The following is an 18,155-nucleotide window of genomic DNA, read 5'->3' on the forward strand; positions in this document are numbered from 1 at the left end:
TCCAAGTCCTTGTCAACTCCTTCAGCAAGGCATGTGACCAAATCGATCTTATACTGAATGTCCTCAAGCAAAGGTCTTCCATTGACCTGCCCCTGCTTCGACTAATGGGACTTTTGACAAAAATATCCATAACAAGAGCTCTTTCTGACTCCAGGGAACCACCTCACATTGAAGGCAGATGCCAGTGAGAAAATTCATACTCAACTCCAGCACACAGTCACAACCTTTGGTCATCTGATGAAAAGAATGATGATGGATCAAAATCATAAGGCCAGTTTGTACTTTATAGTCTGCCAGGCAGCAGTGATTCTTGCCTCTACATTTCAAAGATGAGGATTACCTACGTAGGCACCTCAGAGCTTTGGAGAGATACCAGCTATATGGTTTCTGGAAAATCCACCAATGCAGGGCAGCGTCCTCCCTCAAGCCAGTACTTCAGCACAAAGGCTCCGGTTACTTGGCTGGCTCCATCGGACTGGCCTCATCACTCCACACTCACAAATTAGGCAACCTCCTCCTAGCTCTGATATGGCAAAAGTAAAACAGGAGGACAGAATGTTCCGGACCCTTGTCAGAAATCACGAAGTATTCTTGTCAATGTGCGGGAGCTCCCCAGCCCAAGGCAGCTATAAATGGAAAGGGAGCACTTGGGAAAGCGCTGAGAACCTTCTCTTCAAGGACACACAGGAAGGAGTCCAGTGAAAACAGCAGAAGGAGCACAGCACCTTCCATATTCCCAACGCTTTGCCTTGCCAATTATATCCTGGCCCTTCTGTGGCAGAGACGAACATCCATTTGTGAACACTACTACATGCATGTACAGGTCCATAAATATCTCTGTTTCTCCCTCTCTTCCCTTTACACACACACAGACAACACACATCAACTATCGCCCCACATTAGCATCCCTCCTCCCCAAACCCCCATCCCCACCCCCACATGCACTAACATCTAACTTCGCAGCCTGAGATTGGATGTAACTTGTCATATCCTGAGTGTGGATGGTGTAGTCTGCCCTGCCCCAGGAAGGGATGTTTCACTAAATTCTGTCCTGCCTCAGGAGGGGATATTTCACTCTATTCTACCCTGTCCCAGGAGGGGATGTTTCACTATATTCTGCCCTGTCCCAGGAGGGGATGGTTCACTAAATTCTTCCCTGTCCCAGGAGGGGATATTTCACTATATTCTGCCCTGTCCCAGGAGGGGATAGTTCACTATATTCTGCCCTGTCCCAGGAGGGCTTGGTCTAGTGTATTCTGCTCTGCTCTGGACTTTATTTATCCCTCTTTCTTTTATCTTGCCCTGTACGGACCATAACAGCAACTGAAAGAGAGATCATATCTAATTAATTAACCATCAATTGGAACCAAAATGGAGTATGCAACATAATGTGTGCTTATAACTAAGTTATACTTCTGAAAACGCTGGCCTGAAACGTTTATCCAAATGAAGTTGAGGAGGGAATGCTATGATAAAAGTATTTCTAGATTACCATTTAAGTTATTAAACTAAACATAAAATTCTGGTCAGTAATGCTTGTTTGTGTGGTTTGGCTCCCAGTGAAGGATTATTCACACTGTGCAGCTGTGAGCTCAGCCTATATCATCCCTATTTCATTACAGCCTTCTTTAAGTAAATTCCAGTTACATGTTAAAAAGTCTGCTTTATCTACCTCACATAATCCAAATGTGTAAACATAGCAGGATTTAAGGTCCATTTTAATGTTACTTAATCAATTAATGAAGGGTGGATCTGCACAGGACCTAAAAATTCTGTTTTCCTTGCAACAGGGAAAATTTATTCGCATCAATTTTGATGTCACAGGTTATATTGTCGGAGCAAACATCGAAACCTGTATCCTTTTCCATGTTTCTTTTAAAGTAACTCTATTCCACTGATAGTGCCAACTAGCAAATACAGAAGTTTGGTAGTCTAGTTCATTGGTTATGCTCAGTTTTCTGAGGTAAACTCACAGTGGAGCTTTACAGAGCCCATTTCGCAGAGTATGCTTCTATTTTAAATATACTTTACATGGCTTGACTCATCACTTCTGCTCAAATTCAGCCCCATTCATGGGCCATGCTGACTGGGAACTCTGAGCTGATACATTATGATTTCCCACTGCTAAACACAAAATCTAGCTTTACATGTGTCTTTATTTGTACAACTGTCAAAATGAAATATGTCTTTCAGAGCAGAATTATGATATGATCATGCAGATCATTTACGAGGGGTGATTGATAAGTTCGTGGCCTAAGGTAGAAGGAGTCAATTTTAGAAAACCTAGCACATTTATTTTTCAACATAGTCCCCTCCTACATTTACACACTTAGTCCAGTGGTCGTGGAGCATACGGATCCCTTCTTTGTAGAATTCAACGTCCTGGACCTCCAGAAAGTGTCCACAGTAAGGGTGATTGATAAGTTCGTGGCCTAAGGTAGAAGGAGATGAGTTGTACAGCTCTCATTACATGCACGTGCAGTTCAACTCTTTGAGTGATTATGCAGAAAGTTTGAAGTTAATAACTCATCTTCTTCTACCTTAGGCCACGAACTTATCAATCACCCCTGCTGTGGACACTTTCTGGAGGTCCAAGATCCATATGCTCCATGACCGCTGGACTAAGTGTGTAAATGTAGGAGGGGACGATGTTGAAAAATAAATGTGCTAGGTTTTCTAAAATTGACTCCTTCTACCTTAGGCCACAAACTTATCAATCACCCCTCATAAATTAAATCACAGAGAAAGACAAAAACATATCAGTCTTCAAATATGGTCATGAGCTATTTTAACGAAAGCTTTTATGTATGAGAAACATGTCTCAGCCACTCTATATAAAGCAGTTATAAAGCTCCTGGCTTCTGTTCAACTTTTGATAATCATTTTTATTATTTTTCATCCAGGAAATGGCTTTATGAAAATGTGGAAAACAGACCACAGGGAAAAAGTGTCTAACTGTGGGAACACGATGCAGTGTCGTAACTGAGCAGTCAGCATGTAAAATTAACTAGCTACTCAGTGTAACTGACCCATAATGGAGTTCTTGCTCTTTACTTGTACATTAGCCAGACCAAGTCAGATGGTCAAACCACTGCTTGAGTTTTAACTTGTGGTGGCATAAGGGTGTGGGGTAAGTGAAACGGGTTCCAGGAGCAGTTTAGCTCTCTTCCCCCTTTCATTCCTAGGATTGCTCTTGTGAACCTCCTTTGGACCCTCTCCAATGCCAGCACATCTTTTCTTAGCTAATCTTATTTATCTTATTTTATCGTATCTTAAGATACAGTGCAGAACAAGTCCTTCCCACCCCACGAGCTACGCCGCCCAGCAACCCACCTATCTGACCCTAGCCTAATCGCAATGACCAACTGGTACACCTTTGGACTTGGGAGGAAACCCACACGTGTGATGGGGAGGAACATACAAACTCCTTGCACACAACATTGGAATTGAACTCCGAACTCCGATGCCTTGAGCTTCAATAGCGCTGCGCTAACCGCAATGCTACCGTGGTGCCGAAAACTGCTCACAATACTCCAAGTGTGATCTGATCAAGACCTTACAATGTCTCACCATTACATAATTGCTTTTATATTCAAGTCCACTCAAAGTGAATGCTAATATTGCTTTTGCCTTCTTTACCACTGACTCAACCTACAAGTTAACCTTTAGGCACAAAGGCTCCCAAGTCCCTTTGCACGTCCAATTTCTGTAGTTTTATTTCACATCAAGTTCCAATTTACATATTTTAATCCTAGGTCTAATGTAGGAAATAAGGAGGCTACACATAATTTTAAACCACACAGGTGATAGAGTAACGAGACACACATACATATTTCTGCATTTTAAAATACAGAACTAGTTATGTTCCAATTTATTACTCTAAGGAGTGGGAGGATGTCAATTACACCATCCCTTGACAGTATCTGGTAACATGGTCAGTTTCATCTTTGTCATTTAGCCAAGGATTTTCTTCAAATCTCTGTGAAGTTTAAAATCAGACGTAGTTCTCCAGTTTAAAGATTTCTCAATATCATGATATTAAAAATCAATAACTCATGTTTAGAAATGCATTTTTAACATATACATGTAAAATATTTCAGTTGTGCTGTAGAAGTATAAAGTGTACGTTGGAGTCAACAATTCAAAGAACAGGAGTATAGAAAAATATAATTTTTATGGAGAGAGGGAGAAGGCAAAGTGAATGCAGAGGATGGGTATAAGGATTGGAATTCATGGCTGGCAACATTCAATGGTGAGGGATGCACAAGTTTCAGAACAAGAAGGTTCGAGAATGCACCATGGGTTAGCACTTGAAAAAGAATCAAGCAAGGTCATGATGATAAATAGAACTGGGTGTAAGTTAGGATATTGGCTGCAGAGTCTGGCTGAGCTGGAATTCAGTCAGAACGTGTGGGAACTCCTCTTTTCTCATGAAAGGTCATTGACCTAAAGCATTAACACTAGTTATACCAACTAGTGGTGTGGTGTCACGTTGCACTCAACGTCGGTAATTCAAAAGACCTGATTGTGGACTTCAGGAAGGGTAAGACAAAGGAACACATACCAATCCTCATAGAGGGATCAGAAGTGGAGAGAGTGAGTAGTTTCAAGTTCCTGGGTATGAAGATCTCTGAGGACCTAATCTGATCCCAACATATCGATGCAGCTATAAAGATGGCAAGACAGTGACTATACTTCATTAGGAGTTTGAAGAGATTTGGTATGTTAACAAAAACACTCAAGAACTTCTATGGATGTACAATGGAGAGCATTCTGACAGGCTGCATCACTATCTGGTATGGCGGGAGCTACTGCACAGGACTGAAAGAAGCTGCAGAGGGTCATAAACTTAGTCGGCTCCATCTTGGGTATTAGCCTACAAAGTACACAGTACATCTTCCAGGAGCGGTGTCTCAGAAAGGCAGTGTCCATTATTAAGGACCCCCAGCACCCAGCACATGCCCTTTACTCACTGTTACCATCAGGTAGGAGATACAGAAGCCTGAAGGCACACACTCAGTGATTCGGGAACAGCTTCTTCCCCTCTGTCATCCGATTCCTAAATGGACATTGAACCCATGAACGCCACCTCAACTTTTAAATGTATATTATTTATAGTTTTGCACAATTTTTAATCTATTCAATGTACATAAACTGTAATTGATTTGCTTATTTATTTTTCTTCTAGATTATGTATTGCATTGAACTGCTGCTGCTAAGTTAACAAATTTCACAACACATGCCGGTGATAATAAACCCGGTTCGGATTCTGATTCTTCCTGTGAATAACCCAGTGAATATTTCCAGCATTTTCTGTTTTAATTTCAGACTTCAATCATATGCTGCTTTTGTTTAGAGGAGGGACAGTGGTGCATTGGCCAGGAGAGCTTTGTGTTGGTTGGATCTGGGCACGTTAAGGAATGGAAGTGAGTTGTAATGGAAGGTGGGTAGATGCAAGGTAATGCTGATGAGTTGAATGGAACCATCTTTTCTGCGGGATATGGGGCCAAAACCTAGCCTGGTTTCAATTACAATCTGAGGACTCCGGAAGTAGAATCTCCATTAAGGGAGAGTGAGCTTGTCATGGACAGCCAAGAAGTTCGCTGTTGAGAAGCAAATGCATCCAGATGTGAAAAGGAGGAAATGGCGGAGAAGAACCATATGCATCTTGAGGTGTCAATATGATCGGGAATCTTGTATGGAATAACTTTCCCCTAATCGGCACCATGTTATTTGTTCTTATCTATTTGCAATTTAGGGTTAAAAGTTCAAAGTAAATTTATAATCAAAGTATCCTCCCTGAGATTCATTTTCTTCTTCACTGTAGAACAAAGAAATACAACAGAATCGACGAAAAACTACACAGAAGGACTGACAAGCAAAAAAAGGCAAACTTTGCAAATACAAAAAACAGAAACACAAATAATAATAATAATAATATTAATAATAGTAAATAAATAATACTAAGAACATGAGTTGCAGAGTCCTTGTAAGTGAGTCCATAGGTTGTGGAATCATTTCAATTATGGGATGAGTGAAGTTATCCACTCCGGTTGAAGGGTAATAACTGTTGCTGAATCTGGTGGTGTGCAACCTAAGTCTCCGGTACCTCCTTCCAATGGCAGCCCACAATATTTTTAATCATTTCCAAATTCTTAAAGCTTTTCAGGAGATCTTTTTTTTTAATTTCTACATTTTCAGAATCAGAAACAGGTTTAATATCATTGACATATGACATGAAATTTGTTGTTTTGCAGCAGCAGTACAGCGCAATACATAATAAAAAATCTATAAATTACAATATGTAACATATATATATATATATATATAAATTAAATAAAGTAAGTAATGCAAACTGAGAGAGAAAAACATAATGAGGAAGTGCCCATGTGTTCGTTGTCCATTCAGGAATCTGACTGCGGAGGGGATTAAGCTGTTTCTGAAACATTGAGTGTGTGGCTTCAGGCTCCTGTAACTCCCCCCTGATGGGAGCAATGGGAGTAGGGCATGTCCTGGGTGACAGGGGTCCTTAATGATGGATGCTGCCTTTCTGAGGCATCGCATTTTGAAGATGTCCTGGATGCTGGGGAGGCTAGTGCCCATGACGGAGCTGTCTGAGTTTATAATTTTCTGCAGCTTTTTCTGATCCCTCGCCATGGCTCCTCCATATCAGATGGAGATCCAGCCAGTCAGGATGTTACCCTTCCTGAACTCCACAGTCAGTTCCTTGGCCTTACTGACATTGAGAGCAAGATCGTTGCTGCAACAGCATCCGACCAGCTGATCGATCATACTGTACGCCTCCTCGTCACCATCTGAAATTCTGCCAAGAATAATTGTGTCATCGGCAAATTAATAGATGATGTTTGAGCTGTGCCTAGCCACACAGTCATGAATATAGAGAGAGAGTAAAGCAGTGAGCTAGGCGCACATCTTTGAGGTACGCCAGTATTGATTGTCAGCGAGGAGGAGATGTTATTTCCAATCCACACAGATTGAGGTCTCCCGATGAGGAAGGCAAGAATCCAGTTGCAGAGGGAGGTACAGAGGTACAGAGGCCTGGGTTTTGGAGCTTTTTGATTAGATCTGAGAGTATGATTGCGATGAATGCTGAGCTGTAATCAATAAACAGCAGCTTATTGTCCAGGAGATCCAAGGCCAAGTAGGGAGCCAGTAAGACTGCATCTACTGTCGGCCTGTTGTGGCAATAGGCAAATTGCAGCGGGTCTAGATCCTTGCTTAGGCAGGAGTTGATTCTAGCCATGACCAACCTCTTAAAGCACTTCATCACAGTAGATCTGTATGCCACTGGGTGATAGTCATTGTGGCAGCAAACCCTGCTCTTCTTGGGCATTGTATGATTGGCGCCCTTTTGAAGCAGGTGGGAACCTCCGACTCCGGTTGAAGATGTCCTGGAACACTCCTGCCGGTTGTTTGGCACAGGTTTTCAGAGTCTATCAGCTACACCATCAGGGCCTGACGCCTTGCAAGGATTCACCCTCTTGCAAGGTGTTCTGACGTCAACATTTGAAAGAGAGATCACAGGGTCACCAGATGTTGTAGAGCTGTAGTTTTATTCTCCCTTTCAAAGTGAGCATAAAAGGCATTGAGCTCCTCTGGGAGTGAAGCATCACAGACATTCATGATGTTAGGTTTCACTTTGTAATGGCCTGCAAACCTCGCCAGAGTTGACCTGCATCCAATTCCATCTCTAACTTAAATTGGAATTATTCTTTCACTCTAACAAAAGGTATTTTGCTTTTTAAATGGTTGAATCCACATTTTATCCAGGAATTAATTGTAAGAAAGGGACTATATATTGATAACAAAAAAACAATTTTTGACTTAATTAAAATAAACAGATTTGCTTGAGAAATCACGTGCTATTCGGCAGGCCGTGGAAGAAAGGGCTTTCCACATTTTCTACTACCTTCTCACTGGTGCTGGATCAAAGATGAGAGGTGGGTAAACTACTGGGCTTGCTTCAAACCACATTTAATGCTCCAAGGGGCAGGTATATTACTAATTCCCTTGTCTCCAATTGCCAGATGATCTACTGTTGGAATCATTCAGCAACTACAGGTTCCTGTCTCATGGTCACGTCCCCATTCCTGGACAGGATGATAAAGACATGTTTGAGGAAACCTGCGAAGCCATGTCAATTATGGGATTTTCGATTGAAGAACAAACATGTAAGGCTCATTTGAATTTTCAGGTTTTCTGAATTCAACCATTCCTGATGATTAACGTGTAGACTTCAAAAATTTGAAATATTGGAGATTCATTTGGAGACAGCAGAGATTTAAACCTGGAGTGAGGAACCGAGCAGGTCAGGGAGCATCTCTGGAGTAGGGTTGCCAACTGTCCCGTATTTGCCGGGACATCCCGTATATTGGGCTAAATTGGTTTGTCCCATATGGGACCGCCCTTGTCCTGTATTTCCCCCGCTAAGGTAGAGCATTCCTATGAAACCTTTCATGCCGAAATGGCGTAAAGTGGAGAAGCAATTACCATTAATTTATATGGGAAAAATTTTTGAGCATTCCCAGACCCAAAAAATAACCTACCAAATCATACCAAATAACACGTAAAACCTAAAATAACACTAACATAGAGTAAAAGCAGGAATGATATGATAAATACACAGCCTATATAAAGTAGAAATAATGTATGTACAGTGTAGTCAGGAAGATTAAGCCGAAACCGATTTGTAAAAAAAAATCGACATGTACACGCATGTGCACGTCATGTATGCACATGTCACGCATGCGCACACAGGTGCCCGCGCAAGGCTTCATGGTCATGGTAGTCTTTCTTAGGGTAAACACAAGTGTCCCGTATTTGACTGCTACTTTTGTCCCTTATTTGGGAGTGAGAAAGTTGGCAACCCTACTCTGGAGGCAAAGTGATGGTTGATGTTTCATGTTGAGATCCTGCCAGGTCCAAAGATGCTGCTTGACTTGCTGAGTTCCTCTGGTAGTTTGTCTTTGCACCTGCTCAACCTGACTTGCCTTCCCCTGAAGTAGAGAGTCAGTCAAGTTGAACCCTTGACACGTGACAGGCATTCGTAGGGTGGAGTAGGCTTCTGCTGGTCTATTACTGCAGTTCTGCTGCTTATCAACCTGGTGGCTTTTGACAGATATTCAAATAGTTTTAAATAGTTAAAAGGAGTAGAATAATATTTTTGAGATTCATTAGAATTCTAACAATAATTAAAAAGATTAAACTGAAAGAAAATATCATGTGCATGAATGGAGCCATCAGCTACACTCTAGGCCTTTCTGGCATAAAGCTGAGGCTGGATTCAAAGTGCATCTTGGCCCTCGTCAGCTTATTGGTGCCGGGCCGCTGGCTTTAGTGGTGAGGTTGCTGACAAAGCAGAGTCAAACACATCTTCCGCCATGACTGTTCATAAATCCACGTCGGACTAAGTTGTGGATAACTGACGGCATGAACATCAGTTTCTCTAACTTCCTGTAATTTCTCCCCTCTCCCCCTTCCTCGTTTTTCCATTCCCCATTCTGGCTTCCTTCTTACTCCTTCTCTTCTCCTCTCTCTGGTACCACTCCGCCTTCCCTTTCTCCCAAAATCCATTCTCCTCTCTTAACAGATTCCTCCTTCTTCAGCCCATTATCTTTTCCACCTATCACTTCCCAGCTTCTCAGTTCATCCCCCCACTACAGACCAAAAGTTTACTGTGCTGCTGCTCTGACTATTTAGTACCCCTGTCAAGGAGCAATAGAGTTCTCAGGCTAGGGTAAGCCCTTGAACCCACTTATAGGTAAATCCTTGAAATGTACTTACCATATTCGTTAAAATTCTTACATCCTGACTCACTCCTCTTCACTCATCTCCTCTGCTTGGCAGCCTCTCCTTCACGTACTTCACTCTCTGCTCCCTCCATCTTCACTTATTCCTTCTTTCTTCATGCACCTTTTCCACTTAGATGCCACTTCTCATTGCCTTTCTCTCATCTCCTTCCTCTTCACTCATTCTGTTCACAGCTCCCTTCCCTTCTCTCGCCCCTCCCTCACTGTAACTCAGTCACTCTGTTTCTCCCCTTAGGACCTCCTGCTTCAGACACGGACCCTTCACATGCACAGCCCCTTCACACCCGGCCCCAGTTCTCACACCGCCACTTCCAACACTAGCCCTTCTTAACTGCATCCCCCTTTCTTTACCCCATTCTGAGACCCACCCTCTCACATCATTTTCCTCTCAGTTGTCCCTCCTTCAGACACCGTACCCTCATCACCCTCTCCCTTCACACACCCCTGTTCTCAAACCCTTCCTCTCAGCTGACTTGCACCCACCCCATTGCAGACCCACGCTTTGTTCACCTGCCATCCCCGTTCCTTTCCCGCTCCGCCCACACCCCATTCAAAGGATGCTTCGATGAAGCGAGCGAGAGAAGGGAGAAGCTGAGAAAGAGGGAGTGTGAAAAGGAATAGTGCTGAGAGGGTCGGGCAAAGGAGCAGGCCGGAGCCTCAGGGTGGTAGTTAGGGCAAGGACTACTAAAGGAGGGAGGAGAGTAGGGATGGATGCTGAGGAAGAGAATGTGGGTGAAAGCAGAGAACTGTCTGCGTGGAGTCTGTGCATCCTCCCTATGACCATGTGGCTTTCTACTGGATGTTTCCGTGGCTCTCTCCCTCCCCCCATGCCCAGTTATACTGATCAGTAGATCTATCGGCCACTGTAAATTGCCCCTAGATGTGGATGAGGGGTAGAAACTGAGGGGAAAGTGGGAAGAATGAAATGGGATTAGTGTAAATCAGTGCTTGATGCTCAGGGCTGAAGAGCTCTTTGTCATGTTTTATGACTTTCACTCCAATACCCTATGGCCTGTGAGGAGCCTGTATATGACATATTGCACCAAAACTCTAAACTTGGGTCAGTGGAGCCATCTACAACCCTCAGCTCTGAACAAATATAATTTTATATTTTCATTTTTCTCACTTCACATTCCATTCAGCTAGTATCGAACTAGTTCCCAAATACATGTTGTACACAATCACCAATATAAGCCCACTTAAGCAGAAGTTACTGCTGATTCCTCCCCCTTTACAATTGGCAAAAATTATGTGTTTTTTATATAATGCAGCATTCTTTCAAAGAAGGCCTTTCTTGAGTGTAAATATACTAAAAAATCCAGTTGCTATCACAGAAGGCCATGCCAGGACAGCTTGATCATACAGTACTGTATATATTTGCTAAAAATGGGCTGTTGGACTCTGGTACAAGCACAAGAAGTATTATCGCATGCATCAAGCCAGAATGCTCATAATGGCATTTGATATACAGAATAAGCAGCCAAAGTTCATCAACCTATTGTTAGATGTGTTCATTATCTTGGCTCGGCAATTGGAAACAATGCTAAAGGAAGAGCAAACATGCAGAGATTTAAAGCTATAACAAGGTTTATATTTGAATAAGCCAATCTAAAGGGCAAAATTCAGTATTATCTCTTTGGGGATGCAATCTCCAGCAGAAGCTCATCTCCTGCAGTACAAACAGATGTAGTTTTAATATTTAAAAACTTCTAACCCTTGAGACTGTCAATAAACAAATAATTAGGTTCAGGCAACACACATAAAAGTTGCTGGTGAACGCAGCAGGCCAGGCAGCATCTGTAGGAAGAGGTGCAGTCGACGTTTCGGGCCGAGACCCTTCGTCAGGACTAACTGAAGGAAGAGTGAGTAAGGGATTTGAAAGTTGGAGGGGGAGGGGGAGATCCAAAATGATAGGAGAAGACAGGAGGGGGAGGGATGGAGCCAAGAGCTGGACAGGTGATTGGCAAAAGGGGATACGAGAGGATTATGGGACAGGAGGTCCGGGAAGAAAGACGGGGGGGGGGGGACCCAGAGGATGGGCAAGAGGTATATTCAGAGGGACAGAGGGAGAAAAAGGAGAGTGAGAGAAAGAATGTGTGTATAAAAATAAGTAAGAGATGGGGTACGAGGGGGAGGTGGGGCCTAGCGGAAGTCAGAGAAGTCGATGTTCATGCCATCAGGTTGGAGGCTACCCTGACGGAATATAAGGTGTTGTTCCCCCAACCTGAGTGTGGCTTCATCTTTACAGTAGAGGAGGCCGTGGATAGACATGTCAGAATGGGAATGGAATGTGGAATTAAAATGTGTGGCCACTGGGAGATTCTGCTTTCTCTGGCGGACAGAGCGTAGATGTTCAGCAAAGCGGTCTCCCAGTCTGCGTCGGGTCTCGCCAATATATAAAAGGCCACATCGGGAGCACCGGACGCAGTATATCACCCCAGTCGACTCACAGGTGAAGTGTTGCCTCACCTGGAAGGACTGTTTGGGGCCCTGAATGGTGGTAAGGGAGGAAGTGTAAGGGCTCTCCAATATTCAATTTCTCAAGGTTTGGAGATATGACCCCCTACAAGCACTGCAAACGAAATTGAAAGATGATATATTATTTCTGTACTGTTGATTAATAAATTCTAAATGTTTTTGGGTGTAAGAATTCAGCCTGGTCGTCCAGAAATCAGCACAGTAGATCTCACAATTATAACCAAAGCACAAAACAAGCGATCAGCAACAGACACAAATATGGTTCTGAGCATTGCCAGTCTTGTCAATGACCTTTCCTCCCTGAAATATTATCTTTTCACAATGGATCAAGGCCATAAAATAGTTCAAACTATCATTAATTCCAAGAACTTTTAAAGCAAAACCATGTAAGGAAAAAGGATCAGTGAATCTGCCTATATCATCCGCTCCACATGTTTGGTGATTTTCCAAGAGAAGCTGGTTAGAAATTAGACCATAAGACCCTGAGGCCATAATACATGTGAGCACAATTAGACCATTCAGCCATTAAGTCTGCTCCACCATTCCATCATGGCTGATTTATTAACCCTCTCAACCCCACTATCCTGCTTTCTCTTTGTAACCTTTGATGTCTTGCCAATCAAGAACCTGTCAACCTCTGCTTTAAATATGCTCAATGTCTTGGCCTCCACAGCCTTCTGTGGCAATGAATCATCATCATCATGTGCCATACCCAGTTTGAGCTTTGACTACCATGGCCACCACACACTCCTGTTTCGGGTCAAGTGGATCAATTCATTGGTATTCATTTCCAGTTCTCTGGCTGCTGTCTCCATCATCATTTGTCTTTGCCTTCCTCTTGCTTTCTTCCCTTCAATCTTTCCCATAATTACCATGCATTCTAACTCCTCTTTCCTAATCACATGTCTAATGAAGTTATGTTGCCTTTTCATGATCTCATACATTATTTCTCTTTTTGTGCTTGCTCTGTTCATGACATCCTCATTAGATATTCGTTTCGTCCATGATATTCTTTGCATTCTCCTCAAAAACCACATCTCTGCTGCTTCAATTCATTTCCTCATGTTACTAGATATTGTCCAACATTCTGAGCCATATAACATAACTGGATAAACGTAACATTTCGGTGCTCTGAGGCGGGTTGTCATGCCTAGTTTAGTGTTGGTCAGTATACTCTTCATTCTCTTAAAGGTGTCTTTTGCCACCCCTACTCTTCTTTTGATGTCCATGTCGCACCTGCCATCTGATGTCACCCAGCTTCCTAAGTAGTGAAAGTTCTGTACTTGTTTTATGTCTTCCCCGTTTATTCTCAGCCTGCAGATAGGATTCTCTTTCTTTTTGGGTATCACCAATGAATACAGATTTATTTGCAGTGGGACAGAAGAGAGCTCAATGAATTGCATCATTGTCAGTGGTAGATTTTTCTACTTTGGTGGCAGTTTGGTGATGAACCCAACCCTCTCCCACCCCCCACCCCGCCCACTCCCCTTTCAACAGATTTGTTTAAAATCTGCTGAAAGTCCTCTTGGGTTTTTAGCTTGCTCTTGTACATGATTTGGCAGCAGACTGTTCAAATCCAAACAAAGTGATTGGAAATAAGTGGGTTGTTTGCAATATAGTGAGTTACAACCCTGCTGGTGCTGATATCCATCTTCTCCTGTTTCCAGCTATACTCAAGATTGTTTCGGCTGTCTTGCAGCTTGGTAACATTTCGTTCAAAAAGGAGCGCAACACTGACCAGGCATCAATGCCTGACAATACAGGTACATCCTTACCAATCCTTTTCACCCGTGCAGTGGAAGTTGAACCACCAGGATGGTAAACGATTCTGTGATCTCTTTCCGCAGTTGCACAGAAGGTGTGCCACTTGTTGGGTATGAACGTGACTGACTTCACCAGGGCAATCCTGAGTCCTCGGATTAAAGTCGGACGTGATTTCGTTCAGAAAGCCCAGACCAAGGAGCAGGTTAGGCTTTCATGGTCCTTCTTTGTGACATTTCCCATATTTCTTGCCATCTGATGACACTGCCTTACCTTCATAACCATGCATCGAGAATTCTGCATTGCATTAAAACAGAAAATGCTGGAAATGCAGTCAGTCAGGTAGCGACCATGAGGAGAGAACAAATGTAATATGAAGGGTTGCCAATTGGTCGGAACTTTTCAGGAATCTCCAGATACTAAAGATTAAACTCTTGAACACTGCTGTTAATCACTTCACCCTGAAAAAGGTTAGCCTCTTTTCCAGGGCTCCACTGAGATGAAGGTGATGAAGTCTTTTTTTTGAAATGAGGAACAAGATGTAATTATATAGTATAGTTAAAGCTTATAAAGTCCATGATTTTCATTCCCTGTCCTCCATGTGTCTACCGAGTAACTCATGGAGATCTCTAGTGGTGTCCAGTGATCCACAAGACACATCTCGACATCATGTGTGGTCTGAGCAGTATGAGAGCCCCTCCCTGCTGAAATAAACTTCTAACCTCTCAAGGTGGACACCTTTCTGGGTTTCCTTCAAACCACCCAATCTCCTGTCCACCATAGTGACCTTCCACCCCTCCCAAGTTTGCAATGCTCATCTGCTACCCCAAGTTCATGATTGTAATCCTGACCATTGAAAACATACCCACCCACCCAGTCATATCACCCAATCGCAGCCCGATTGCAACACATATCTCAGCTACAGACATTCTTCAACATCCAAATGCATCCCTCAGTTTAACACTTCCACCCCGATGAACACTCAGAGATATCCCTTGTCCTATTCTCCTGCAACAACCATGAGCTAAACACATCTAATTGCCAACTAGATCCTTGACTTTTCTGTCTTCCATAACCATGGTCTAACATTAGCAAGTTTCTTCATGTACTCCATGCTGAAGTGCATGACTAAAAGACCTTGCCTTCTCAGGCCAGTTCAGTAGGGCATGGGGCCCTGACTGCCTTTGTTTCATTTCTTCTGATCACTTTAGTTCATTATTGAACCAGAGGGATGACAAGTATGTTCTGTGTATATAGTTAGGCCAGTTGAAGGCATAAAGTCATGTGAAAAATTCTCCAGTGAGCAGGCAACTGTTTTTTTTAACCTTTCTGTATATCGAAACTCAAAATGACATAGAACAGTTTATGGTTTATAACTGTAGAGAGTTGCTTTTCTGTCACTTTAACATTCACCAGGATGATTTTCTGTGAGTTTCTTTGGTAGAATAGTTATGGTAATTTAATATAAGCATCTGCCTGCAAGTTACAAGTGCAAACTTCCTGCCAAGTGCTGGGACCATAACTAGTTAATGGGTTTCCTTGCCCAGTTCCTCCCCCCCCCCCCATCAAAGATTCTCCTTGGCCTATTGAGTTCTTCCAGCAGATTGTTACTTGCTCCACAACTTGTTAATGTTTATGAGAAGATGCTAAAAGAAACCCTTTTAAACTCAAAAGTTTGAAGTTTGAACTTTTTGATAAGTAAAATATAATTTAAAAGAACAAACATAGTTAAAGTTTATAAGGTCCATGATTTTCATTCTCTGTCCACCATGTGTCTGATCCAGTAACTCATGGAGATACCTAGTGGTGTCCAGTGATTCACAAGACCATTTAGACACCACGTGTGGTCTGAGCAATATGAGAGGCCCTCCCTGCTGAAATAAACTTCTAATCTCTCAAGGTGGACACCTTTCCATCAAACCACCCAATCACCCCTTCCACCACAGTGACCTTCCACCCCTCGCAAGTTTGGAAGGTCAAAACTTACAAAGAAAGTAATGTATAGCATTTTACAGTTCAACTTTAAGGCTGTCCGGTCATACAGATTAAAGTCTGTTTCCCAATGAAATATATATTCCAGACACATGGCAGCTGTATAAAGAAAGATGTCTAAGGTCGGGAGATGGTGCAGGGTCCTCATGAAGAGTCTCCACTTGAAACGTTGGCTGTTTACTTATTTCCATAAACGCTGCCTAGCCTACTAATTTCCTCCAGTATTTTGTGTGTGTGGTTTAGATTTCCAGCATTTGCAGATTTTCTCAAGTTTGAGATAATGCTATTTTTCGATTCCGTAACACAATGGCAATTTTAAAAAATTAATTTAAAATAATGCTTAGAATTACAATGTATCTTTAGATGTCCAATGAGGTCAGATTAAAATAGGTTTATTTTATTGTTTGTACAGATACGTAATCATGCTTTCTGAATTTAAAGTTTTACGACAGAGAAGTTGTCTCAATTCTTTCTTGCACAGGCGGATTTTGCTGTGGAAGCTCTGGCCAAGGCCATGTATGAACGTTTGTTTCGCTGGCTGCTCTGTCGTATCAACAAAGCTCTGGACAGGACGAAGCGACAGGGCTCCACGTTCCTTGGAATTCTTGACATCGCTGGCTTTGAGATCTTTGTGGTAATTGGATTAGATTAGATTAGATTATGAGGAGACTCAGTCCTCGTTTATTGTCATTTAGAAATGCATGCATTAAAAAATGATACAACGTTCCTCCAGAATGATATCACAAGAAAACACAGGACAAACCAAGACTAAAACTGACAAAACCACATAATTATAACATATAGTGACAACAGTGCAAAGCAATACCATAATTTGATAAACAGCAGACCATGGGCAAGGTAAAAATAGTCTCAAAGTCCCGATAGACTTATCATCTCACGCAGGCGGCAGAAGGGAGAAACTCTCCCCTCCATGAACCTCCAAGCGCCGACAACTTGCCAGTGCAGCACCATTGGAAGCGCCCGACCGCAGCAGACTCTGAGTCCATCCGAAAACTTCGAGCCTCCGACAAGCCCCTCCGACACAGCCTCTCCGAGCACCATCCTCCGCCAAGCGCTTCGACCCCGCCCCAGCCGCCAAGCAACAAGTAAAGCCGAGGACTCAGGGCCTTCTCTGGAGATTCTGGACCACACAGTAGCAGCACCAGCGAAGCAGGCATTTCAGAAGTTTCACCAGATGTTCCTCCGTGCTCTCACGTCCGTCTCCATCAAATCAGGATTGTGCACGGCACCCTACTTGACAAATAACAGACATCACCACCGGAGTGGCCACTGCGAGCTGCATCGCGCCGCCATCATCTCCTCCCACCGATTTAGTAGTCAAATAAGCAGATTTTGTTTACAATCATAGTGACCCTGTTTTCCAAATATGACGGCAATCTTCCACAAAGGCAAAACCATGTTTCAATGTGACATCAATTCCTGTTCCATTAAAGCCTCGACAACAACTCACTGAAAGTTGCTTGAACAGTAAAATACAACGTCAATGTTAGACATCTCAGTGTTGAATGGAAAGACTTGGTACAGTTCTGTTGTCTAAACAGCCTTTTGGGTAAATAAACTTCATTCCCTTAGTGGCTCTCCTTCCTCATAGTCCGAAATTCTGATCAGAAGAAACAGTGGAGATGGTGCATGTCATTAAGGTGCATCTTCGCTCCCTATCCTTTATCTGCCTGGTGCTCTCTTGCTCTGGTAGAGCTCAGAACAGCTTACACGCTTCAGGAATCTGGTGTCAGGAATGTGAACGAGATGGCTTACCCAGTGGGTATTGATCACTATAGAAATAGAAAGCATGGCATCAAAGTCTGTCTTTGTTGTTTTAAGGAACAGAATGAATATTCTTAGCAGTTTTTATCATTAGAAATAAATATAAAGCTGGAATGCAAAAAACAATGAGGCCACTTTCTGCCAGAATCTCAGAGCAAGATCAGCGGATACCTCGGATTCACCACAACAGCTTATTGGGCTGAAATGGAAGCTGGTATTTCTCCATGATTTAGCTGTTTCTGTCATAGCTATAGTGGGAAATTGGGAGAACCTCACAGAATTTTTTTTTTCCAGATTGCAACTGTTTTG

At 42.8% G+C, this 18,155-nt stretch overlaps 1 protein-coding gene across 3 annotated transcripts in view; it reads left to right on the forward strand.

Moving 5' to 3' along the window:
- The window catches only part of LOC140203068 (myosin-11-like), a 137,761-nt gene that overhangs the window by 71,609 nt on the left and 47,997 nt on the right, over positions 1-18,155 (forward strand). For all 3 annotated transcript variants that reach the window (XM_072268826.1, XM_072268827.1, XM_072268828.1), the window contains 6 exons: positions 1,791-1,854; positions 7,863-7,961; positions 8,049-8,192; positions 13,976-14,071; positions 14,156-14,274; positions 16,543-16,695. In XM_072268826.1, the coding sequence (XP_072124927.1) occupies positions 1,791-1,854; positions 7,863-7,961; positions 8,049-8,192; positions 13,976-14,071; positions 14,156-14,274; positions 16,543-16,695 (675 nt within the window). The remainder of the gene's footprint in view (positions 1-1,790; positions 1,855-7,862; positions 7,962-8,048; positions 8,193-13,975; positions 14,072-14,155; positions 14,275-16,542; positions 16,696-18,155) is intronic.

Source organism: Mobula birostris, chromosome 9 (genome assembly GCF_030028105.1).
Source record: "Mobula birostris isolate sMobBir1 chromosome 9, sMobBir1.hap1, whole genome shotgun sequence".
NCBI classification, from domain to species: domain Eukaryota; kingdom Metazoa; phylum Chordata; class Chondrichthyes; order Myliobatiformes; family Myliobatidae; genus Mobula; species Mobula birostris.